Below are 25913 nucleotides of genomic sequence, written 5' to 3' on the forward strand. Positions count from 1 at the left end.
GAGGTGCCGCCCCGCCGCCGCCCCGTCCGCGCACTTCCGAGGTGGCCCGCCGAGCCGGCCGGGGGCACCCGTTGTCCCCCGGCGGGACGGAGGCGGAGAGCCGCGGCGGGACGATGACCCAGCGCCGGGATCCGCGTCCGTCCGCGCCGCTGGACGAGGAGCTTGAAACGCTCGGGTAAGCGGCGGTCGGGGCGGCGCCGCGGGGGTCCCCCAACGAAATGGCGGCCGCCACCCAACCCCGGGGGCGGCTGAGGGGTCCGGGGGTCCCCGCGCGAAATGGCGGCCCTCGGCTGGTGCCGGGCCACCCGACGGGAGATGACAGGTTGAGAGCTGCTGGTTCTTGCTGCTGAATTTGGTAATGAAATGAGGAATAAGATAAACTGGGGTTTAACAAGCCGCCAAAGGGCTCCATGCATGGTGTGCAGCCCCTCAGAAAAGCCCAGCGCCTCATCCCTGTGGTGGGTTTGAGAGGCTGGCAGACTCCCGTGTACAGAGGATGCTGGTGTGCCACAGGTGAGTGGGAGAAATAAATAGTAGTTAGCAAAACTAGAGCGCAGGCAGGCATTTCAAATATATTGGAGAGTTAGAGGCAGGGAGATACAGCTTCACTCAGAGAAGCTCTGCGATGTTGAAACTTCCATCGGGAAAAGCCCGGGTTGTGCTGCATCCCTTACCTGCGTCTCAAGGCAGCACCAAACCCAGAGCTTGTCCTCAGAGCTGCCTGTCCTCCTCGGCTGCAGAGCTGCGCCATCCCTTCGGCCATCTTCTCATAGCTTGGCCTGGGCCCTGGCCCAGAGGGCTGCTGTCCCAGCCACCACGCCAGCTGCTCCTTGCTGGGCCCTGGGAGGCAGTGGGCTTCCCAAGGAAGCCGCAGGAGTGAGAGCAGTGGACGGTTCGCAGCCATTGTGAGGATGTCACCATCACTCAAAAGCAAAACCCGAGGAGCAAAAAGGAAGGCCGCAAGTCGCAACAGACCTCGTTCCCTGTTCGACGTGACTTGCCCATTTTGTCTGCCAGTTACTTTACAGGAGGAAGGCTTGGGTTGCTTTTTCACCAGCAGCATTGCCATGGGTGAGAAGAAACATGGGCTGGAGGAACAACACAGGTGGGCACAGGGAGGCCAGGGAGAGAAGGATTGGTGGCAGTAAAGCAAAGGGGAGACATAGCAGAAGAAAGGCCAGTGAAGATACTGATGGAGCAAAAAGGCTCTGGTGTCACCTCTGCATTCAAAAAGAATTGTTAAAAAAAATTAAAGGTTTTTTTGCTTCCTGAGTACTCATGGATAAGGACCAACTCATTGTTTATTTTTGTGATTAATTCACTTAGCGAAGAAATTGGAGTGCAACAAAGAGACTTGGAATTACTATCTCCACACTGCTAATATTTTCCCATGTTTAGAAGAACCTGTTAATGAAATGCCTGTTACTGAAGCATCTAACAAATATGAAATGAAGTCACTTTGCAGTGGTACCCAGAGCAGCCATTAGATATTTTTCCTTTACATCTGTAAGATTACGCTCATACTAAAAAAGTATCAAAAAAAAAAAAAAAAGAAAAATAAAGAGTTACAGCTCCTTTGGGAAGCATGATCATGATTTCCAATTACCAGACTTTTATTCATTTAGACTATATGATCTGAGTTGATTGATGCCAATAACTTGTGCTTATAAACAGCCTTGCTGGTTGGCAAGGAGTTTGTCCTCATAGATGATCTTGTAGGACTGCAGCATGATGTGGTGGTACGTGATGTGGTACCGGTGAGAAGGAAAGACTACAAATGAGAAGGCTAGAAATATGCATATTTAAAGCTGTAGCTTCTTTATTTTATTTCCACTTCAATGGAAAACCTAAACTTTTCAGCCTACCACAAAATACTACACATCTCCTCAGGGCAGTGTGTTGAGTTAAATGCATTAAATGTGAGTAAGGAATGCCAAAGATTCCCTTCAAATCATTAAACAAAGCCCTTTTTTTGGCTAGTACTAAAGCCACTTTTTCTTTCTTCTTTTTTCTAAAGAGGAAAAAGAAGCTCTCACACACCAAACATTCTGGTAGCATAGTCCAAAAGATCTCTTAATGTAAATACTTTTTCAGCTGTGAGAAGTGGGTGTGTCACTCTCCAGACCATAACATTAAATTCTCAGCCACTACAAGGGGTTTTTATCCTAAACTTAGGCCCTGGTGCTATCACAGTGCTGAGTTCCCCTTACACTCGATATAGTATCTAGCACAACTGACACCCAGTTCTGGTGAGGAATATATGTCATTGCCATAGTAAAGACCAGCACAGACAAGGGTCATTCAAATGAGGAGCAACTTTGATATTCACATACCTTTGGGGGGAAATTTGAAAATTTGAAGCAGGTTGTTTTAGAGCTTCTGCTTTACTGTGCAAAAATCAAAGAAGTTGGAGGAGGTTTAAAGCAGTGTGAAATGGGAAGCACTTTTTCTTTACTCTTAAGAGAAAGGAGGCTGAGTACCAGGATATCCTCATAGTTTGCCAGGTCAGTTGGTCATCAAAATGGAAAGATGATAGCAATGTAGACAAGTGTACAGTGTAAAACCTATCTGACTCTCTTCTAGGTTTGGAGGACCTGGTATTTGCTGCACTGTTCTCAATTAATATTCCTGTAATTACACTGAGAATATTGGAGCTGGTTGAGAGCAAGGCAGGAGGGAGGGGAAAAAAAAAATCAGTATGTGCAAACTCCATCTTTATTTTACCCCTGCTCTAGAGGTATGCCATCTGTCACAAAAACAGATCAAGAAATAAGATTCAACAATCCCAGTTATCATCAGGGACTATCACAGTCACTGAAAGATCTAGATATATCTACAGCTGTTTATCCGATTGGATTTTTTTTTTTTACAGTATATTTATAAAGATGGACTTTCTGACCTTTTAAGAGTGATGAGTTTGGCGCTTTTTTTTAAAAAAACTATTTCATTCATTCTAGGGGAAGATGGTGACTTATTTATTTGGAGAGTTTGGGTGGTCAAACAATGAAGTGCTCAAAGTGAAAATTCAGATTACTGTCAGCTTCATTGTTAAGGTGTTTATAGGTAGAAATAATGCCTAATGAAAAGGAAGATCAAAATCAGAACACATTGTTAAAAACATGTACCTCATTCATTAACTTCTTCCCTAAATGTACCAAAATATTTAAAATGGAGCACTGAAGTTTGTCAAAAGAGACAAAACCATCTTGGCTTAAAGGAAAAGGAAACTGACATCTTGATTCTTCTTTGAAGGTGTCTCCGGCTATTCCTGGAGTCAGCCCTTCTTTCCAATTGCATTTATTGCTGTTACCGCTAAAAGGACAGCCTGCACACTGCAGTGTGAAACTCCTGTAGTTGATCACGTATAATGTGAGTTTGGGGAATTCCACGTCGCAGTTCACATTATTTGCGCAAGAGTTGAGAATGTAGAATATCTTGTCATCCGAGTAATTATAGGCTGGTCTGGTAACAGCTTCCGTCCCAACATAGCATAGCTTGGGTGACACTGTTTGTCTTTTGGAGGTGAAAGGAACAGGGCAAGAGGAAACAAGTTTTTGTAGCCTTTTTCCTTTGGCAGTCTGAGCATTGTCGTCCCTTGCAGCACAGCTTTTATGTTTCTCCAGCTCCAGGTTTGACAATACCATGACAGAGGGTATTTGTAAGACTGGACAATACGCTTCATGCTTTGTTTTAGTAACAGAAAAGAAATTAGGCCACGAGCCTAGATCAGATAATGGTAAAATTGGGGAATTGAGGAACTTGAATGGCTGGGACAGAGCAAATGGTCATAAGAATTTTTTTCTTCATCTATATTTCTAATGTAAACAAGGGCAAAATTACAACGGCTAGAAAGTGGGCAAAAGAAATGGGTGAAAATCAGAACAAAGGCAGTTGAGAGGAGGAGAGAAAATGGAAGTGAAAAGCAGAAGCTGAACTAGTGAAAGCCTACGGTTAGAAGACATGAACTTTAAGGTTGGATACGCTGATGTTACTTCCTCATATTTCTATTTTTAAATTATTTTTCCTATGAAATGACACCTTTGTATTCCAACAAAGGACTTTACATAGGTGTGTGATTAAGTGTTTCAGTGTGACACATTGTAAGGATGTCTAATAAATAACCAATTTTTGTTGTATGCCACCTGTAACTTATGTCTTAGCATTCTCATCCTTTTGTAGGTTCTCCAGAGCTCTGTCAACTCATGCACCAGTAAAAACATTGCCAAAACCTCACTTTTACTGATGTGAGGTAGAGAGCCCTTTGTGATTTTCAGATGATAGGTAATGCTTCTAGGGTTTGATATTGGGAAAAAAGTTAAAATAAAAAAAAAATTTAAAAAAACCCCCAAAACTTGACAGATATGATCTGGAAATTCCTGAAATCCAGCATGCAGAGAATAGAGAACTAGTGAGGCTATTTTGTAGAGTCTTTTTTGGAGTACAGGCATGTGAAGAGCATTGCGTCCAGCCAAAGGAGTTAACTCAGGGCTTTCTCGCTCACTCCATCAAGTGGTACCTTGTACTACTCCTTTAACCTAAAAATGGGAATACATCTTTGAGGCTAGCGTATAGTTTCAAAGTGTAAGAAAATTCAACTCATTGTGGTAGAAGATATTTTTTAATATGAAAAAAGTGCAAAACCTGCCAACATCTACCACCACAAAAAAGCAACCTAGGATAACTAACTGCTCTGAATAATATTGAAGTCCTACTGATAGCACATCTGGACCATCTGCCCCCTAATGTGGATCTCTGTTCCTTTTCAGAGATGGACGAGAGATGAATTAGATTTGCTGTGTTTCTGCTTGGCTCCTGCAGCTCAGGCAGCCAAGGTGCTTTCCACGGGGACGGTCACCCACTGAGGAGCACAAGCAGTACTGTACCTTGTGCGGTAGGGGAGGGAGCTTCTGGGAAGGGAGCAAAGAGATCACCCAGCTGAATACTAAGAATCTCCTTCCTGCTTCAGAGAAGGAACTTTGAATTGCCTGACTCTTTACAAAAGCAAGCTAAACACGCACACAGTTTTTAACTCTATCCGGGCTATAACTATCTGCCCACACAATCTGATAAGGACACAAAAAATAAGTGTAACCTCTGCCTACTGCATTTATCTCATAGCTAGGGATACCTCTAGAGTTATCACTCCAGACACTAAAAACAAATGGCAGTCAGAACTTCCAGCTGTGCTCTCTTCTGGCACTATCTTTCATTGTTATGAGGAAGAAAAGCGAGTGTTGCTACTGGGTGTTACACAGTTTGCACATAGAAATGGCTGAGAAGAGAATTATCCAAGTCACTCAACATTCATCCTTCAGTTAACCATGGATGAGTGTTTGCGTTCCTTGTGCATTCCAGTATTGTTAAAAAGTTAATCCACCTGATGCCAGCTACAGGTTTATTCACCAGCCCCTCTTTACACAGGCAGAAATGTTTTGCAAAACATCCATATGGTTTCTTTGTCAACAGCATTATCAGAAATGACAGATGCCATGCTTAAGGGCCGTCTGATCTGCAGTGGACATAGAAATGAAGTTTCATTAACATTTTTCTTTGAAACAGCTCAGGTTGTTAAAGAACTAATGAACATTTTGAGGATGATGTTCTTGCCTGAAGAGGGAGTTTTCCACCCCAAACATTGCAGTAACATATTCCTGATCATCACCACTGTGTAGGGAGGTCTAGTCACTGCATTAACAATGCAGAGATCTTAATGAAAGAAGAGATTTTAACGTGTGTCCTACTCTGGAGTTGTGATGATTAGCACAGCTGCAGTGCTATGGCTGGCCAGCATAGACATGGCTTGTACCATGGCAGCCACCAGCTTACTCCATGGGGCACCCCACTGGTGAGTGGGTAGGCAGATCCTTAGGGCAGGGCTACATGCTCTGATGAGTTTTGGTTCTCTAGGACACTGTGTGTCTCATTTCTTTCTCCTCCTTAACAGCAATGTCAGTAAAGCCCTTCCTACTCTGTCACTGATGCACTCTGATCTAAAGCGTAGGCTGATTTCTGAACATGCTTTATTTTCCAAAGAGAAACACAGGTAATCTCACTAGGGCTGTGCACCCATCTTAGGACATGCTTTCGTGGGCCCAGGAGACTCTTCTACTCCAAAGAGCGGGAAGAATGGCGTGGTCCTTCAAGAACACACATGGACGACACAAACATGTACATGTATGAGATAAAGAGATTTAATGTAATTTAGGACAAAGTTAAAGTAACGAGAATGGATAAATGACAGCAATTATAAACTCTGAAACTGAGATCACTAGTCAAATTGGCGATAAGGAATCCAAAAAGGGGAGCATGCAGAATTTTTTTATGGGAGAAATGAAATAATTAGAAAACTCTCCCCAAAGTACATATGTATTTGAGACAGAAGGGCACGCAAGGCCAAGGGCACCCAGCAGAAGCGGCTCCGAAGCGGAAGGACTTTCCTGTATCTTTCTTCTTGTGTTTATTCAGAGAAATCTGAATCAGCAACCCCAGGCAATTTCTATACTACTGGTGATTTTCAGTCTGACAAATGTCAAATTACAGGACATATTTCTGGATTTTTTTGTAGTGAATACAAGACTCTCTAAGTTGGGTCAAATAAAGATGACATTTGGAAGGACCTTCAGAAACAGCCCAATAGGCAAGTTATGCACCACGGTTCAAAATGAAAGAGTTAAGACAATTCAGCTTTTTGAAGGACTTGCTAGGGGCTTCAAACAGATGGGTGTTTGTAAAGCCTTTTGATTTCATTAATTTCTTGTTTCCATATTGTATCTACCTTCTTGCATTATGTTTTCTATCAACGGTTTCCTCCCCCAGGTATCACTCAGAAGACAACCAAAGCTTAAGCTAAAAGTGACCACCCTTTACAGTGTCTTGTGAAATGAGCCCTGTTTCCCACCTTGATTCACCTGCAATTTTCAAAGAACTGTCTAAAAGATTTTTATAAACAAGATAAATAGAAGGATTCTCCCTCTGACAAATACTTAAATTTAACTGAAGTGTATCTAGTAATGTCTAACCAAATGGCTGTCTGGGTTTCTTTTTAGTCCTGTTTACTTGTATTTGTGTCATCAGGCAGGCTTGATTGGGAGAGCAGACTCTTTGCATAGGTGTGTATTTATTTATCTTCCTGGTGGTCTGTGTGAAAATGCTGAATTTTACACAGCATTTTAAAATTTTACCTGCATTCATGCAATTGCTACAAATTTTGAGTGACCATTTTCACAGTGGAATATCCAAATAACCTGACAGTTGTTACTGATTGAACCATCTGTGACAGTCAGGAGGAGAAAAAAAAAGTTACATATAACACAATTACTTTGGCACTAAGATCTGTATTATTTTCTCACATCCACTTCTACTTTTTAAGCTGAGCAAGAGGAGCACAGTAACATTTGAGGAATTTTTGTCTGAGACAGCATATTTAGGCGAGAAGTGTGGTGCAACCTTGTCAGCAAAGATTTAAGATTGCCCTTTAAAACATTATTATTGTCCCAATTAAGTGGGTGGGTTTCTGTTGTTGGCTTTTGGTTGGTATATTTTTTTTTTCCTAGTGGTAAAATTTCATTAGTCACTGGCTTTTATGTGTAAAGAGAGAGTGGATTTAAGCACAACATTTTTTTAAACTTAAGTGACTTAGTAAAAGGCTTTTTATAAATAAGGTAACAGTGTACTTATGAGCAACCTCAAACTGAATACACCACCTTTATGAAAGTGACCACTTACAGATTTTCTCAACATACATTTCTTTTGCACAGAAGTTAGAGAAGACGTGTTATGAAATTCCACCCCAAACAGCATTGCCTTCTCAGCTGTAGGTCCAGCCAAGTGTGCATGCTGATATGATCCTCATCACATCAGGACAGATCTGACCTTTGACTGTTACTTACTTGGGCAGTTAATCCCAAAGCGAATTTTGGCTAGCAGGTGTTTCAGAGGATGACACTTTGATCTTTAAATATTCATTATTTTATTTGACTGTGTGGATGGTCCACGGAGCACGTTCTAGACCCAAAACAGCAATACCCTGCCTGTATTGAGTTTCACATGGATCTTGTCTTCCACAGGGCTAACGATCTGGAGTCTCTCACAAAGCAATTTATCAGCCAGCTGGCCTTTCAAATAGGCAGACATCTAAATTCAGAGTTAAAACTTTGTGGGAGATGCTAAGTTTAGTAGCAACTTGCGATGAACAGATAAGAAGGAAGAGTATACAATTACACCTCATTTCAGTTTGAAGACTGCCATGATACAAATGCCGGGAAGCGCTGTGATCAAACTTCTGCTTTCAGCTAACTGTATTTCTCTGGCTGAAACGGTAATAGTCTGACCCCATACTACAATCTCACACAGAGTTTAAGGGAAGGGGAAGGAGACTGGACACCACTCCGCATACAGACGAGAGAAGCTTGCTCCCTGCAGAGCTGTGCCCTGGGTACAGTCACCCCTACTCCTTCTGCACCAGAGGTTCTGGTGTGTGCGTATAACTATGGTTGATATCTGCACACAGCATGCCTTACAGGATTGGCACTCCAGCCTTTTCTGGCTGCAGCTTTTTTTTGTGTTCAGTCTCAGGATCATTTCGAATGAGATTCTTTTCTCTTGAAAGAAATCGGGTGTTTCTATTGCGGATCATTCTGGATGGAAATGAAGCTGTAAACAACATTTCATGATCTTCTTTGCAGGATTTTTTTTCTCTGGATCCCTTGTGGAATTTTTCATTTTAAAAAACTAATGAAGCTAGTTTTAGCTGAAGTTAAGCAAAGCAGGCATTTAGGTGTTTTCCTGCATCGCTCCAACCACGTACGGCCAAGTGGCAACAATGGCGAGATTTCCTAAATTTTCACTTCAAATTCTGTCAATTAATTTTGGTCCCTTCCTCTGTTCCTTCTTCCAAAAAGGTTATACTTCAAATGAAAATGTTAAGCTTAAGCAAATGTATTTAATTGTGGATTTTAGCAATGCAGATGAACCGAGTTGCAGGAAAAACAGAGTTTGGGAGGGGTTTAAGTGTTGCCTGTTTGCCCCAAAAGAGGAAGTGTACCAAAGCATGTAGATATGTCAGGAAGTACAGATTCTGAAAATAGACAAAGGATCCTGCATACCCCCTAAAAATTGCTTTCACCTTGTCAGCATAGACCTGGGTAATTTGTTGCTCATGCAAGTAGAATTTGCAAGGCTTTTTAGATTCAGCAAACTGTCAGCTGTTTGTACACAACTTTGTAGTTAACAAAAAAATAGTTTTCTGAGTGTGTGGAAAGGAGGCTGCTGAGAGGGACACAGTTCTGCATAACCAGTGGGTGCTTGTGAGAAGGATGGTAACTCAAAACTGTAGCAGTGTTAGTTGCAGTCCTTTAACTCATCTCCGTAATGCAACAGAAGCTGTCAGTTAAGAGCTGAGCGAATGATGCTTTAACCCCTTGTGTCTTCCCAGGTGGTATCACGATAATCTTACCCGACATGCAGCAGAAGCGCTGCTGCTTTCCAATGGGCAGGATGGAAGCTACCTCTTGAGGAAGAGTAATGAAAGAGAAGATTTGTACTCCCTCTCTGTAAGGTAGAGTATGGACAGAAGTGAATTTATCTAATGCCACACAGCTAGCAGTTTTAAAATCTTCATTTACTCCCATGTTTGTGTGTCTCATGCATTCAGATGAGCTGCAGATTTTTTCCGAGGGCTCAGACTATTTTAATATATATTCCTAACGGTGTAATCCTGCTGAATGACATTTTTTAAGAAGAAAAAAAAAATTTGATTGGATTTGAAAATTGCTCTCATTTTTCCAAACTATGAATTAATCTCATTGGCGAAAAACATAATTTCATGGATCAACTGTAGATTTTCAGTCTGCATGATAAAAATCTGTATGGCAGTTACAAGAGTTTAAGAAACAGCTGATGGGAGTAGAAAAGTTTTATGATGAGGATAGTAGTGAATATACCGCTTAATAGGCAATAACTTCACCAGTTTCTGGATCACTGTATAGGAACCGTCATCTCTGAGGGATGATGCAGTGTTTGACTGGATGGTTTTACTCCTCAGTTCTGGGCTAGGACTCAGTCTTAGCAAGTAATGCATGACCGGTTTGAACACAGGACACAGCCAATATAGAGCACAGGTAGCCTGGCCTGGGTACTTCACTACTGAATCACATTTAAAGAATCTCCAAAGAAGGAGAGAAGCCAGAGTATTTTGGAGAGGCAACATGAAAGATGTGGGCATTAGACACAGAAGGTAGTCCCTGCATTTCAGCAGAGTGGAGGTAACCAACCCTAAATACGTTCTTAGCCTTTGGCAACTGTATGATATATTAAGCCTATACAGTGAAATTTTAAGCTAGTGCATTCAAGCTCATTTCTGCCTCGAAACGAGCCTCTGAACAAATAATGACCACAGCTCAGCAGAATCGCAGTAACTTTTTAAGCTAAAGTCACTTTAATCAGTATAATGATCCCTAATAGATAGGAACACAGCATATGCCCTTGAAATTGTGACTTTCTGCATATTCAGTACCAGAAGCTGTTATAATTTGCAAGTGTAGTTGCTTGGAAACTGAGGAAAGTGCAATTTGCACATACCCTGTTCTCCAGAGGTGTAAAAGGCAAATATGAATTGCTTCAGTCATCTCTGACAGAAGACCCAGGAGCAAGCGTGCCTATACATACGCTGCTGAAATTAGTACCACTATAGACAGCCATTTATACAAGGAGCTTGGGGGGGGGTGCCTGACAGATCTGAAGGTGATGTTACAAAATGCGTTACCATATGAACCAAATACCCCAGTCTGGAGTTTGATCTTTTATTCTGTTGCATTAGGTTTTTGGTGGTACAACTCCCTTGAAAAACTGATTTTGGTTTTTAAATGTTTTAGTAATTTTCTACTGTTTGTTTACCTCTAAGTTTTCCTTTCCATTTTTTGACTAATATTAAAACTTAATTTTAGAATAAGTAATTCAATTTTGTTCTGATACATTTTTGTAGAAAGGATAACTTCAGCAATTCTAGCTGTCATTTTCTTTCTCTCCTAAGATGTCTGCTATAGCTTTTACTTTACTCTCTGCCTCACAAAGAACTTCAGTCATTATTATAGTTCATTTTAAAAGGAAACAATGCTTAGACATCCCTGAGGTTTTTATTGACAGTTAGGAGAAATCACATACTGCCTGAAATCCCCTCCCCCAGCTAAATTAGCCGACTTTAAAAAGAAACTGGGAAATGGAGTAGAAGTCGCTCTCATTGCAACACTGTATTTCTTGTGAAATTAAATGAGAAGATGAAAACCCTGTCATTGCAGAGGAGTCACAGCAGCTACTTGCTGTTGCGGGCACCTGCACTTGGTTTGCACACATTGCATCTCAGCTGACTGTACGCAAAACACCCAGGAGGTGAATAGAGGCGTGTTCTACAATATCACGAGTACTGTTCAAAGATAAATATTTGTTTAAATACCTGTTTGAAATTACAGTCACCTGTGGAAGTGTCAATAAGACACCATAAATCCCTTTCTTCAAAATATTTTCAGTTTATTTGCTACATACATTTTTCCTGAGACAAAGTTTTCTCTGGACTATTTTGGATGCTAGTTACATTAACAGAAGTAGCTTTTTCACAGGAGACATACTTGCAATAACTGCTTCGCTGTCTTCTGAAGTCAAAATAATTGCCTATCCAGGAAGTGAGGCCTTGCATATTTCTCTAAACACTATCAGTTTTCATAAAAAAATGCTGTTACTTTTCTGGCAGACAAAAGATCCTCGTTCACATTTGACAGTGCCCACCATAGAAGAACCATTCGTCTGAGTAAGAAACAAAGCAGACAAATTCTGAAGCCTTAGGTATCTAAAGTTAGGTTATTAAATCCCTGTTTGGGTGCAAAAAGGAGGCAGCCTATTTTTGAAAGAGAAAAAGAATACATTTTCAATGAGATTGGGGTGTTACCTGAAATGTAAGACATATACCAAGTAATATAGGTACACCATCAGGACTAAAGCCCAGTAAGTAAAGGGATATCCTTTATCCATCCTGCTTAGACAGAAGGCTGTAAACTTCATTTGTGAGTCTTTTTACTGATTGCCACAAGAGTTAATTTAACTAACTTGGTCTTTCCAGGTTTTCATCATATCTAACTGTAAAGCAGCAATTAGATTTTTCTTAATAAATCCAAGTCTCAGATGTGTTGAGTATTAGTGAGGGACAACAATGGAAGTAGTATTACTGCTAGAACTGTGATTGTCAGCCTGTGATCTGGGCCAGATTTCCTGTAGTGGAAGCTGCTATTTAAGTGTTGTACATGCCAGTTATCTTTGGCATTTATGCCTTGACAAATTTTCCTTTTTTTTATTTTAGGGGAAAAGATTCTGTGAAACACTTTCATGTTGAACATACAGGGACTTCATTCAAATTTGGATTTAATGAATTTTCTAGCTTGAAGGAATTAGTCATGCATTTTGCAAATCAGCCTTTAATTGGAAGTGAAACAGGTAAGGAGAGCCCTATGTTTGTATGAGCACGCTTGTAGTCATGCTTCACACAGATCTAAGTAAAAGGAGCTTCCCACGTGTTATTGAGTAGATCTACTGCTGCAGTGTTTCTCTTCAGAAATTCACGTTTGTATTAACCTCAGGTATCTAAGATGTTCCTCTTCAAAACCTCTTTCAAGTACTCTGAAGACAAACTACTGGGTTTTTGCTAACCAGGGACCTGAGCTCCTTCTGATTTCTCAGAGAGAGAAGGAAGCATTTCAAAATATGCATGTACTGGGAGGAACAGAACCTTCCCAAAAAGGGCAAAGCCAAAACAGGGTGTTTAGTGAGGAAATAAATATTCATCTATGACGCTGAAATCCCCCAACCAGTTGAAACCCCCCAATGGAAAGGGGATTTGAAATTGTTTAGCTCCACTATTCTTTACCCAAGGAAGAAGCCTACAGGGATATGTTCCTCTTTTCTGTAGGGAATGTGGCTTGTATTACCTCACCCTTTCTGTCTGCAGTGGATCAGCCTGCTGATGCCATCTGCCATCACAGTGATTTGTCTTGATTTTAAGAAAAAGAGAGAAAAGCACAAGCTTCTTTAGCAGCCAATGTGCTGCCTGAATTAAGAGTCAAAAAGATTAAACTTGATTCCTACAAGTGAGTTGAACACCACCAGATCAGAATCCCTGGAGAAACAAATGCATATTGTCATGATAATGCCAGTTTTAGGTTTAGCTTCAAATGTAAGAGTTGAAGATGTGTCAGTACGTTAGTGCTAAAAACTTCAGTATCCTGTGTAGAAAGTATATGCAAATAACTCACACAGTAGTACTAATTATATATGCAAGAGGCTAGTTAAATGACAGTTGGCACATGCAATAACTGTAATATGTCACACACTAAATATGCGCCAGTGCTCTTTTAACTCAAGCATTAAATTTAAGAGTTGCTTTGCAAATTTTTTTTCCCCAAGAAAAATGCAGCAGTACAGTCAATACAGCACTTGTATCTTTCAAAGCATTCTCTTTTTAAATTGCTTTTAAGAGTGGTTCAAACACAGAGTTTCTACATGTATCTTTTGTGCCAGTAAGCTATTTTCCCTGTGAAATCGGACATGCACCCACAGGCCTAACACTGTGAAGATTTCAGATGACATATAGAAGTTGTATTTCCCTATTCCTTCACTGCATGCGTTACAGACATTAGTAATCAAGGCATTGGTGTTATGTGATCTCTGTGGACTGGATTAACACTGCTGAATGATGGGCTCACTTCTCGCCTTAAAGCTCCCTAATCAGATTCTGCTGGCTCTGTGAAACCTCTTTAAGTTGGATGTGCTACAGAATAAGAAAAGCCATTTGAACATTATATCAAGAAACCTTCCACCTCACCTTACCATGGATAGCAGTACAGGGAGAGTTAGCACTCAGGCAATGTTCCTTCGGATACAGGTGTCAAAGTTCTCCTGGGTGGTAACTGATTTATACCAAAAAGGGGTTAGGGGCTCATCAGAGCCCACTTTAAGTCAAGTGTCAGTGTTGCAGAATGACCAGCCTAAGGCAGGGTCACACAGCAGGTTGGCAGAATGGCCAGCAACAGAGTCTGATTTCCTAGGCCACACTTCATTTCAGTGAAAAGCAGCAAGCGACCTGTAGCTCAGGCATTAGTAGAAAGTAGTTGGACCAGTTTTTCTTATTCCTTGTTATACTTAGAAACAATTTTTTGTAGAAACACTGTGAGATCAGGACTGAAAGAGTAAAGCAAGATAGCATTTCCCTCTCCTCCTTGCTTATGGACAGGATTTTGTAAGACAGAGACCCACAAGATAGTGGAAAAAATCTGTCTTCCATTTAAATTTGTCTCACTGGAGCTAGTTTTGTATCCGAGAGGCACACCAGACTCTCTTTGATAAGTAGTTGAATACATAGCCCTGCACCCCTGCCAACTGGTCCATGGAGCGCAGTGGTTCTTTTGTACTGGGCAGCTGCAGGTTTGTGCTTCAAGCCCAACAAACCTTGTCTTACTACAGCTTCATCTGACACTCCAAATTGCTACATGAACTCACATCTATTTTTCTGCAGTGTAATGTGTACACTTCTGTCTGAACTACAGATAATTAAAAGGAAATTTTGGGCTACTGTGTTCTGTGAGATGGTTTATTGAACAGGCAAGCTGAATCTATTCAGTAACAAGGTTAAAGCAATATACACTATCATATTTCTATATTTTTATCTTTATTCAAAGTGACAAGGTTGATGTGTTATTCTTACCTGTTTGCTTTGTTTATCAGTTTTTCACCTAAATTGTTTTGAAAACATACACAAACTTGAAGTCATTACCCAGACAAAAAAGCCAAAGTCACTTGAAGCTAACATTTCCAACAACGGGACCAATTCTCATTCTTGCTTAGAAATAGATGTCACATACAAACATGCAAGAATCATCTTGCTACAGTGTAGCTTTTACTAGTTCTTTTGTACAGTTACCAGATGATTCTGTACAAGTATCTTTTGTGGAGAAAAGCATGGAGAACTTGATAGAAAACAAATATTGTATAAAATGTTAAACCAGTCCTCCCAGTTGTGCAACAGGGCTCTTTATTCATGGTGTACGGATGATGGTACTCCAATCCTATGCAATAGCTTAAGAGTAGTTTCTGTAGACTGGCGATGGGCGTGTTCTCAATTTCATTTTAAATGATAAAGCATTATTTTTCTGCAAGGCCAAAGAGAATTAATCTGAGTTTGACTTTTCACCTACTGCAAATTGAATGTATCATATTTGCATACACCCCCTGTGCCTGCGAACAGATTTCAGTTGGTTACTTCAAATACAATTTTTCCACTTCCCTTCATAGCCCTTCCCATTACAAAATATACTTTAAACTTTATTTCACTTTTAAATTACTCAATCACCTGTAGGTTTCAAGTCCAAGGTCTTACCAATTCTAGCATCCCTCCTTTTTAAGAGCTGACACTATCAGCATAAACTGCAAATGGAGCAGCAATTGGTATGCTGTCAGATTATTTTTAAAGAATGAGATTAGATGGTGTAGCAGTTAATATTTTAATGAGGTTCTTCCCTATTGTGAATAGTGTAATGGATTCATTACTGAGAATGCAGCTTTTTGCCAGGAACATGCAATAAACATGACCTTATTTGGAGAACAAAGAATGGTTGTAATAAAAATGTTACTAACTGGAAAGAGCTATGGTAAAAAAGTTAAAGGGAATGGGCTTACTGTTAGGAAGTCTGTATCCGAAGCTCTGACAGATTAAGTGGTTTACGCAGCAAGCAGTGGGTTGTTGGCAAAACCAAGATGACTGTTACGACCTCGTATCTTGTCTAGCATCCTGCCTACCCGCCCAGCTAGCCTCCTGTGCAGGAAGGGAATTTAAAGTGTCAAGTGATTCCCTGCAAGCACTAGGAAGTTTAAAGGTTTTAAAAAGGTACCATATATTTACAGTTTTCACAGCTGCACGTAAATAGGCGTGATAATGCCTGTATGTAGTCACATCATCTTCATGAATGCAATGAAAGTGTAGGTCAGCATTTCAGCCATAACTATGAAATCTGTCTTTCCATTTGTTTTGTATTACCTAGTTATGCCCTGACCGGAAAGAAAGTTCAAGCAGGACAGGAGACACCTGCTTTGGAGGGTTGTCCGGCAGCCCTATTCTGTTGCCGTCTTGATTTGTCACCGCTTACCATGCATTGCAGAAGGGGTGTAATTACCTACTGCTTAGAAGAAGCGAAGAGGGTTTTTACTCTTGTTTTCAGAGATATAAGAACAAATTGACTCCCACTGTACAGGGACGAGGGGATGGATTTAGGGAAGGTCCATGTGCCCAAGGTATTGAGGGCTCTGAGCAACACGACAGAGCCAAGGAAGTGAGACTGGGCAAGTGAATCCAGCAGCAAGTGCCCCTGTGTAGTTTGCATGGGTGGATTTTTGTAGAAAATACCCTTCACAAAGTCTAAACTATTCAGATGATGCATGTTAGAAATATTTGTCTAGTTTTATCAGTATGGGAGAGTCATTTATAGCATCTGATTGTTTTCTCATGTGGATGTAGCCTGAGTCCTGCCCCCTTCCAGGAAAACCCCTTACAAGGAGTGTTGCAGAGATCTTGGGGAGGTTATTCGCTCTTATGCCTTTTTAGTTTTTGGAAAAGGTGAAGTTAACCATTCCACAAACAGGCAGCTACTGCTAGTTATTTTCTGAGACTGTCTTGCCCAGTGACTTACTCCTGCTCTTTTTCTCTCCAGGAACCTTAATTGTATTGAAGCATCCCTACCCACGGAAAGTGGAAGAACCTTCCATTTATGAGTCCGTCCGAGTTCACACAGCAATGCAGACGGGAAGGACAGAAAACGATCTTGTTCCAAATGCTCCCTCAGTAAGTTGTGTTCTGGCGGGAGGGGTGCTTCTCCTGGCCCAAGTTTAGTACAATTGCTGAAGTGAGTGATGGAGTGACAGCAGCAATTCATCCCTTTATGGGTTCATAAATACAGGAAGTTTTTGCTGACCAAGGCAAAACAAACACAGACTTGCTAACTACAGTCCCATGACAAATAAAGCCTTTCACAATTATTGTCACTGAGAAAACATTGTCTGCAGCTGACCTAGGTGAGTCTGACCATCCAAACAAAGAATATATGAAGAGTTTTCATTGTCCTGTTACCTTCCTTTTAGAATGCCATCTTAGCAGTAACGTTATCAGGAATTTAAAAAAAAACAAAACAGACAACAACCACTCCCCCCCCCCCCCCCCAAAAAAAAACCCAAAACAAACCTGGCAGCACAGAAAACAAACACAACACTTTTCACATCTTTCTGACAACACTCATGAGGCTATATGCAACAATACATACATCAGGTTGAACAGTAAGCCCTTGTTTTGCCAAACCGCCTTTACAGCCAGTAGGAAGTCTCTCTCTCTCCCCCCCCCCCCCCAGGTGAGGAGAGGAAACACTAAATAACAAACCCAAGTAACAGCTACAGGATTTACCACATTTTTGTCTCACTCAGTGAATACGAGGATTAGATGACAGGAAACAGATAGCAGTCCTGACAGACACAAACTCATCACTATTTATTATTTTTGCAGTCTTCTTTGCTTGTTAGAATTATTTTGCCCAGTTAGCAATATCCAGCCTCCTTCCTAACTGGGAGGAAGGAAAGAGCATCTTTGACTTTCTAAGTCAGTTAAAAAGTGACCTTTTGAAAAAAATACTCAAAGGTGTGCAAGACAGGCAGGGACACATTTGGAAAAGGAAACCCCAAACTGAAGCATGGTACAACCAAGTTAATAAGAGCATCTATATCCTGATAGGTACATTACTCCAAAGGATTTTTTGGCATCTTCACACTTGGATTTTATTATTTTAGTCATCTTGTCTTAAAGCAGGAAGACAGCTTGCTGTATTCTGACATAGACTTAAACCCAAAATAGAGCAGTAAGACAGAAGAGCCTCCACCCTTTCAGCCCTAGTAATTTTGAGCACAGTAAAAAGCTGTGTCATGTTAAAAGCTCCGCCTTACTGGTGTGAGAAACAAGAGAACATCTTCATATCCTTTTAGGCCACCTGCTCGGACATCTGTGACTCACTTGGACAGTAATTAGAGACTTTAAATCCCTAGTAACTCATATCTAAGTGAGACAGGTGGTTTCTCCAGGACAGCATTGCTCAGAACAGAGGAGAAAGTATTTAATTGCATACTGTATTTTTTTTTCAGAAAAAGAGAGTTACATTAACATGGGTTAATGAAGTTGATAAAAGAACCACTTCTGATGTGTCTCACAACCTACTGTTCATGGCTCAGTTTAATTTTAACCTCCAAAGAAGCTTGACTTCCACCTACAACCAATAAAAAGGCAATATTTTTTCAAGGGCGAGTAGTAATTAACTTGACAAGAATGTCATTTTCAGAGGTCTGCAGTCTCACAACTACATCCCTACACAGAGTTTCAGTATCTGAAGTCCTAAGGTCCCAGCATCACTCATGGTGGCACAGAAACAGTTCAAAAAACCCAATTTTTCAGTAAGAACGTTGAACATTACAGGTTTTTCCTCTCAAGCACGTGGCTGTTTGAGAGAAGAGAATGCCTGAAGTAAAACAGCACTTTCCCCCCTGCCGCTTGCATTTCAAGAGTGAGTTCTGTGGATAATTCCACTGTCAGCTAAACCCCAGGTGCTTCTGGTTACAACATGTACCAAGGCAGCCGTCTAACTTTACTAATGAGGGGAGCACAGGAGTGAGGACAGGGCAAGAGGCCATGGGAAGTTTCCCCAAGAACAGGCTGCTCTTCCATCTTCCCGATGTAGGCAAAGAGGGGGGCGTGGCAAATGTAAGCAGAACTCAATCTCTAACCCTGATCCCTTTCCTTGTTACTTCACAGCTTGGTACAAAAGAAGGATATTTGATAAAACAAGGCAAAATAGTCAAGGTAAGGAAAACTCTTACTCCTTGCTTCCACTGCACAATCATCCACAGAAGCTAGAGACAATGCGGAGCTGAAATAGTTCTACCTGCATTGCCCTGCAGAGAGGAACAATTTGTGTTTCAAGCAACAACAAAGCACGACTGTAAACCAGAGCAAGTCAACAGCTTTAAAGGTTTTTCTTTCCTAAGAAGTGTTATACTAAATTCTCACAAGGCAATTACCATCCATTCTTGATCTTTCAGAATTGGAAGACAAGATGGTTTACACTGCATAGGAATGAACTTAAGTATTTCAAAGACCAGACAGTAAGTAGCAAACACCAGTTCTACTCTTTAAACCTCTACACAGGCAGCTGCAGCCTCCTCGTATCTCTGGCTTCTTGCATCTGTACTACAGCTTCCCAAGCTAAAGCTTCCCATACCGTCAGAGAGGTCGAACCCTTTCAAATAAAGTCAGAGTTTTGCTGATGACTTCAACAAGAGAAAGTAAGTTTTACATCTGGAAAACATTCACAGTGCTCTGTCAGTCTTACCTACTAGACAGAGTCATTGTTTACAGTGCATTTTTTTGTTGCTTTGTTAAGTGGATTTTAAGCTACCGGCACAACACAGCTTTTACTGGTAGCTTTGACACACAACAAAACAGACAGCAGTGTGTTAAAATATTTCTGCAAATACAAGTAGTACATTTTGCATTCCTTGATTTCATCCTTTTATGTCAAGTGGTTGCACAGTGTACATAGAAAACCATTCATTTAAAAATTTCTTCCTTCCTGGCACTCTGCCGTAGATTAACCTGCTGCACCTGGGAAAAACAGTGTGTCTGTACAGTTGCTGTTCCATTTCTATCTTCAACTGAGTAAAAATAAGAAACACCTCTACAGTTTCTCCACCCTTGCAATACCTCCAGTTCAGGTTCCTTCATACACACAGCCAAACTGTTTGCCTCTGCCAAGCCCTGTTTCAAGTGTCTAACAGATGTTAACACAACCATGGACACAACTGCCCTCTCTCACCAAACATTACCATTTATAAACTTATATATTTACAAGGCCTTCCATCAGTTTTCATTTCAGTTCAAGCCAACTTGAATTAAGTTTCCAGGATAACATTTCAAAGGGCAGCACTCCAAAAGTTTGAGCAGCATTTGCAACTTACCAGGCAAGAAGGTGTCTTAGTCAGGAGTACAGCCTCCTCCCAGGGAGTGGCTCCGGTGTCTCTTGGCACTCCCTTTGTTGCTGTGGGGTTGCAGATACCTGCAGGCGAGCAGCTTGCTGCTGGCCCTGCAATAGCGTTTGTTGGCACACCTCAGCACAAGTGGCTTTCTTCTAGCATGATGTATAACTAACCGCTGAGCCAGAGGAAAACATACGGAAAGGCAAGAAAACACCAGGCAGTTGTATACACCAGAGGAAGGGCCATGGGAATGACTAAGAGCATTTGGGCGGAGAGCAAGTTGTTCTACTTCAGTTGCCTCGTCCAGGGTGCTCAACAGCATGAGGCTGAGAGAAACAAATCAAAAAGGAACTCTTACACTTTAGGGAGGAAAAAACTCTTAAGGGAAATGTGTTGTAGTCGTACACAAACGGCCTACATCCCTGCACCTGAGGACTCCTGGGCCTGTCCTAGGAGAGTTAGGCACATGACACACTGCTCACACAACCCAATTCATCACTCCTGCTGCAAGCACTACTTTAGCTCTGCTTCTGCATTTCTCCCTACCCAGCTTCATTCTTTCAAAGCACTTAAGAATTAATTAAATCTCCAGCAGCTGACTAGGCCTGATAAGACCTACAACCACCCCCTTGTCTCTGAGAACCTTAGCTAGAAATGATACCAGATCTGCTGCTGTGTTAGTTACATTGTAATGCATCAACCAAACCTTCAGCAGTCTGCATGTAGCTTAAACTTTCCTGCAGTAGACATCTCCTCTGTTGTTTGTCTAGATCTGAACTGACTTGGTTTTTTTATATTTAGCTTAATTCATCTCATGTTAGCCCTGACGTTACGTTTGCTAGCTTGGGTTTAGCTATTGTACCTATGCCTGGAAAAATCCAGTGTGCCTGTAAAGGTCCAGATGCATTGAAGATGAACTGAGCTAGCCTTACCTTCTGTTTTCATGTGTTCCCATTTTAAAACCATTTTATTTTCAAGGCCACAGAACCAATTCGGGCACTTGACTTAACTGAATGCTCAGCTGTGCAATTTGACTATTCCCAGGAAAGAGTCAATTGTTTCTGGTAAGTTGCTGTGCTTCCTCCACCTTGCTGGAAAGGTCAGAATAGCCAGAGCAGTTTGAAATGTAACCACCAGGTACTTCTGATCTTCCTCTAACTCAACAAGTCTCTTTCTGTCAATCAATCTCTGTTGGTCCTGCATGGCTTTGCCAAATTACCACTGGCAAAAGGGGTTTTTATCGGCAAGGAGGAAGGGTGTAGGCTGATGTGTAGTGGGCATTTCTTTTCCTAGTTCTGTAAGCATGTATAATCGTCCCCTAGATCCATGGAGCATAGGTATGGTCCAGTTCAGACATTGCTGCAGGTCACACAGTAACTGCTTCTGTGCCCAAATGTGAGTCTTTTTGTCCACGTGGGCCTGGGGCAGCGTATCCCCGAGCTGAAAATGACTCTAAACTGTTCTTGGCTTTAAAGCTGGTGACTGAATGGGAGCATAGCCTCCCTGCCCTCCTCTGTCTAAACAACTGTTGGTGCAGGTCAGCTGGGTCGAGTTTTAGGAAGAACTCCCAGTTGTTCTAGCAATTTAAGAAATAATTTTAATTATTTACTTACAGTTTAGTGTTCCCACTAAGGACGTACTACCTGTGTGCAAAAACTGGAATAGAAGCTGACGAGTGGATTAAAATATTGCGATGGAAACTGGTAAGATGACGTGCAGTGTTACATGGCAGTATGCCTCGGGTACTGCCATCATAAACCCCGCAAGTGCTGCAGTGCTCAGTATCTGTAAGAAGGCAGTACTTGTTCTGGCTTCCAGGCCAGCTAGATCGGAATACGTAGTTTTTGCATAATGTATGTGTCTGCAGACCCGCGTTAGCATTTTCAGTATGCACTTTTAACACATACTCATTAGGAAGAAGAAATTACTTCCATCTTTAAGGATGTCATCATGTAGATGGTAAACAATATGGAGCATCAGCACAGACTGCATGTGTCAGGTCATGAAGGAAACAGTAAGAAGGCAATATAAAAGCTTGAAAGCATTACTTCTTTAGAAATATCAGTGTTTGCGTTGGTCATACTCGCCCACATCATACTTGCCCACATGCATGCAGACAAATGGTCACGGCTGGTCTTTCTGTTCTAGTCACAAATACGGAAGCAGCTGGAGCAGCGTACCACCACCCTCAATTCCTAGCTGTGCCTCCGATACCTCTGTGCCATGGGCAGGAATTGCCTCTTTGCCGAGGGGAAGGCATTGCTTACAAGAGGACGGTTTTGAATATCTACATTGCTCACGGGGGACACGTGCGTGCATGTCTACTCGCACATGGACGCTCGCTTCCAGCTCTGCACACAAAAGATTCGTACAGCTGAGCGCGCTCAGGCTGGATTGGATCACGTGTGGAGACAGGTTGCAAAATCGGAGTGTTGGTCTGATATGCGCGGTGTATGTCTGTAAAGCACTTAATTCAAACACCCGCTAACTAATCACAGAAGTAGTTGCTGTTTAAAACTTTTGTGGTTATTCAGAGCACTCTCGATAATTTATTGCAAGCTCCATCACAACTAACCATTAGCAGCATATTCTGTAACCTTGAGCCTGTTATTTAAAACCAGTCCTTTCTGGAAATGTTACATATTTCTTTTGTATTACCTGTTTAGGCTCTAAACCAAAAGAAAAATGACAGAGGTAATTACATTTTTGTAAATAGTACCTGTGTTACAATCCAGAGAATATTTTAAGGCCCTTTTCAAGGTGTTGGATGAGTAACACTTAGTTCTCGTCAAACACGGTTTGGTATGGTTCAGATTTATACCGCAGTGATGGCTACGAGTGGACATTTGTTTCAAACAGCATCTATAGGTACCAGTGAGCAGCATCATGCACACATGGTTGCTTACAAACTAGGATGATGAGAAACAAGCAGCCGGTTTGCAGCGCACCTATGACAGAGCTGCCAGGGGACTCTAAGGATGGGTGACAGGGCTCTGCAGAAGCCTTTGCCTGCAGCAGCCACCAGTGTTGTTCATAGCATTGCAAGTTGGGCCCCTACAGCCCCCCTTGAAAATAGGCTAGATTTTGTAGTTTTTCCTCCCGCAGAGAACTCAAACCAAGGTTTTGTCCAGAACTACATTCTAGGATTAAGCACTGCTTGCTTTTATATTAAACAAGATCAGAAACAGAAAAGCACCACCTACACCGAAAATCTGAATTTAAAACAATACATTGTCTACATAACCTGGTGTAAATTTCCATCTGTATTTTGGAAGACTGGTATGCATGTAACAGCATTGTGGCTTTCCACAAAGATGAGAAGTGGAAGCCCAGTACTTTGGTGCTGTAGTCAAAATAGATGTTAGGTTTTGGAAACAAAATTTGATGCACTGTGCCTCCCAAGCGCAGCTTGCTCTGACCTCATGGCTGACCCAGCTGCAAGAGCCCCTGAGCAATCCTGCTCCTCCTGGAGGGGTGGGGAGAGCAGGGAGCCCTGTCTTCCTGCATGATGCTCAAGTCTGCTGAAACGGTACGCAAACCCTGAGGCACAGGGCTTGTGTATTGCTCACCACCGCAGCTCAATAGGTGCGCCTTTACTGTGAGAAGGCTGAGGAGGAGGGGAAAAAACATACTGGAGGAAAAAAAGAAAATCCAGATTTGGACATAGGAATAGCATTTTATTTCAACTTACAAATTCAAAATATTTGTAAATATTTTTTATACAGACTGTTTTCTGAATAAAATGTCATTACAAAACTACCAAAGGTCTCCTGTATTTCTGTACTGTATTGTTAAAGCTTTGCCCTCCCTTAAAGAAGTGGTTTAACAAACTGGCAGCTCCCTTTAGTTAAAAAGCTTTGATGAGTTTGTGAGACAGAGGCAGCATAAGGGGAAGAGCGAGACTATTCTCCAACAGCATCACTGTTCTGTGAAAGTGGCTTGGAAACGGAGCTTGGAACTTTCCCTTTTTCACATGAACAGGCCGTGCTACGCAATGTTAGAAGCAAGTTCAGCACATGGTGTCACAAACCAAAGCCAGTAAAAGCAGCAGTGCTTGGCCAGCCTAGGAAGCAGAGCTGCAGCCAGAGAAGTTCAACAGAAGCTAGTGGCGAGATGGAACAGAAACGCTTTTTGCCAGAAATAGACACACCCCTTGGGGCTTAGCTTCCAGCTGCTTCTGTAACGCCCAGCAACAGAAAGCTCAAGTCAGGAGCTCAGTTTAAATGGAAAAGGGGTGACTGACAAATTTTAATTTCAGAGCAAGCTTTGGAGCCAAGAATTCCCAGTCCTCATTTCCAGCACCACCACTTCCCCCCCATCCTGCCTGATACTGCAGGTGGGCGAGGCATAGAGGATGGGGCAGAGACCTGCCAGGAGGTCTCCCTTAGCCCAGTGGTGCTTGGTTTTAGCACTGCAAATCTACACTGGGCTCATCACAGGGGGAACGTGGGAGGGAGTGGGAGGGCAAAGAGCACGGGATTGATCCCCAGCGATGGGAATTGGGTCAGCATTAACCTCTACATCTCTGCACTGACACAGCACTCCATATCCCTATCACCCAATCTGGTTAGTTTTCAGCCTGTAAACTCCTGATATTGTACATTTACAAACAATTAAGAGACCTGTTCTCTCCACAAAAAAGCTGATGTGCTGTAGAGGTGCAACAGAAGAGTGGACCAGGCTCTGTCATTTAAAAATACTGTATTTTATTTATATTTATTTACTTAGGAAAACCTAAGGGTAAATGAGCTGAGAGTGTCACCAGTGATGAACCCACACAAAGACTATGAGACACGAGATCTTCACAACCATATTACACAAAACCCCCACGAAGAAGTGAGACGCTGTTGGGGTGCATGAGGAAAACCCGTAAAGCAACAGCTTTCATAGAAATAGCTTTCTTCTTAGTGGAAGCAGGATGCAGGTAGCATCCAGGTGAGTAGCATTCCCTTGCCGAACTATCACCCACGTAAGAAAGCTGGGATATTTATTGATTGTACCGACACATCACTGCTAGTAAACTTGCTCTCACAATACTCTCAACCATGTCTTTGATAACACCATACAACCCATCTGCTTTCCAACACGCAGCAGTAGCTGGCCTGAGGATAAACCCCACGGCACGCCCGGTTCCCTGTAAAGCAAGAGCTCTGTGGGTTGCTCATTTGAGCCAGGAGCATCATGCCGGCCTGGCTCAGCTGCTGAGCTAAACTCCATGGGAGCTATTTTGGTGGTCTCTCCAGTACTGCACAATACAAGAAGCGTGGCCTAAAGTAACATCCACCTACAACACACTAGTAGATCATTTCAGATTCAGTACTATGTACAATTTACTCTTACTTAGTATTCTAAGGAGCTCTGGTATTTCTTCTGAGACATGTTATTTGACTGAGGATTATTGAATCTTTCTGTCCACTGGGCTGCAGAGGGATGCTGCACTCCGGCTACACCATCAGGTTAAGAAACTTCAACAACCTGCCTCAGTTCTTCAAACAAGGGCGTGAGCTCCTTCTCTAAACTTACAATCAGCCCTGGAAAGAGAGAAGAGACACAACATCCCATCAAACAACATAATGGAGAAGCTTCTCTCCAACCCCACAGCTCCCTCCCCTTCCAAGTCAGAGGCAGCATTTTCCAAAACACAAAACATTTCACTGGAGCAGCTCGCTCCCCACGGGAGCGGTGGGCAGCACCCCATGCCGACAGGGGCACAGCTCTCCCCCCCGCTGCTGCTTGCCCCCACTATCGCCTTGCTGCTTCCTGCAGCTACTGAGGCCCAAGCAGCTGCACAAGAACTAAATCCCTTTTGCTGCATT

The 25913-nt window shown here is 42.1% G+C and overlaps 2 protein-coding genes across 5 annotated transcripts in view; one reads left to right on the forward strand and one right to left on the reverse strand.

Moving 5' to 3' along the window:
• Nucleotides 1–23856, forward strand: DAPP1 (dual adaptor of phosphotyrosine and 3-phosphoinositides 1). 4 transcript variants are annotated; one of them, XM_054823706.1, is made up of 9 exons: nt 1–175; nt 9434–9556; nt 12347–12480; nt 16743–16873; nt 18878–18925; nt 19165–19227; nt 21076–21161; nt 21713–21800; nt 22246–23856. In XM_054823706.1, the coding sequence occupies exons 1-9, from the start codon at nt 114–116 to the stop codon at nt 22294–22296; spliced, it is 786 nt and encodes a 261-aa protein (XP_054679681.1). In that variant the 5' UTR covers nt 1–113; the 3' UTR covers nt 22297–23856. The 4 variants fall into 4 exon arrangements, 2 of the variants coding, with proteins under 2 accessions (XP_054679681.1, XP_054679682.1); XR_008576829.1 differs by having other exon boundaries at nt 7–175; nt 19165–19407; nt 21076–21800; nt 22246–22306; XR_008576830.1 differs by lacking the exon at nt 22246–23856 and having other exon boundaries at nt 7–175; nt 19165–19407; nt 21713–21736.
• Nucleotides 23754–25913, reverse strand: part of LAMTOR3 (late endosomal/lysosomal adaptor, MAPK and MTOR activator 3) — a 6535-nt gene continuing 4375 nt past the window's right edge. The window contains exon 7 of the mRNA XM_054823708.1: nt 23754–25628. Within this exon, the coding sequence (XP_054679683.1) occupies nt 25555–25628 (74 nt within the window). The 3' untranslated portion in view covers nt 23754–25554. The remainder of the gene's footprint in view (nt 25629–25913) is intronic.

Source organism: Grus americana, chromosome 4 (assembly GCF_028858705.1).
Source record: "Grus americana isolate bGruAme1 chromosome 4, bGruAme1.mat, whole genome shotgun sequence".
Taxonomy (NCBI): Eukaryota; Metazoa; Chordata; class Aves; order Gruiformes; family Gruidae; genus Grus; species Grus americana.

Coding starts and splice junctions, on each gene's coding strand:
- DAPP1 (XM_054823706.1), top strand. CDS start 114: ATGACCCAGCGCCGGGATCCGCGTCCGTCCGCGCCGCTGGACGAGGAG. Junction 9,557..12,346: donor TTGTACTCCCTCTCTGTAAG/GTAGAGTATGGA, acceptor TTTTTATTTTAG/GGGAAAAGATTCTGTGAAAC. Junction 12,481..16,742: donor TTTAATTGGAAGTGAAACAG/GTAAGGAGAGCC, acceptor TTTTCTCTCCAG/GAACCTTAATTGTATTGAAG.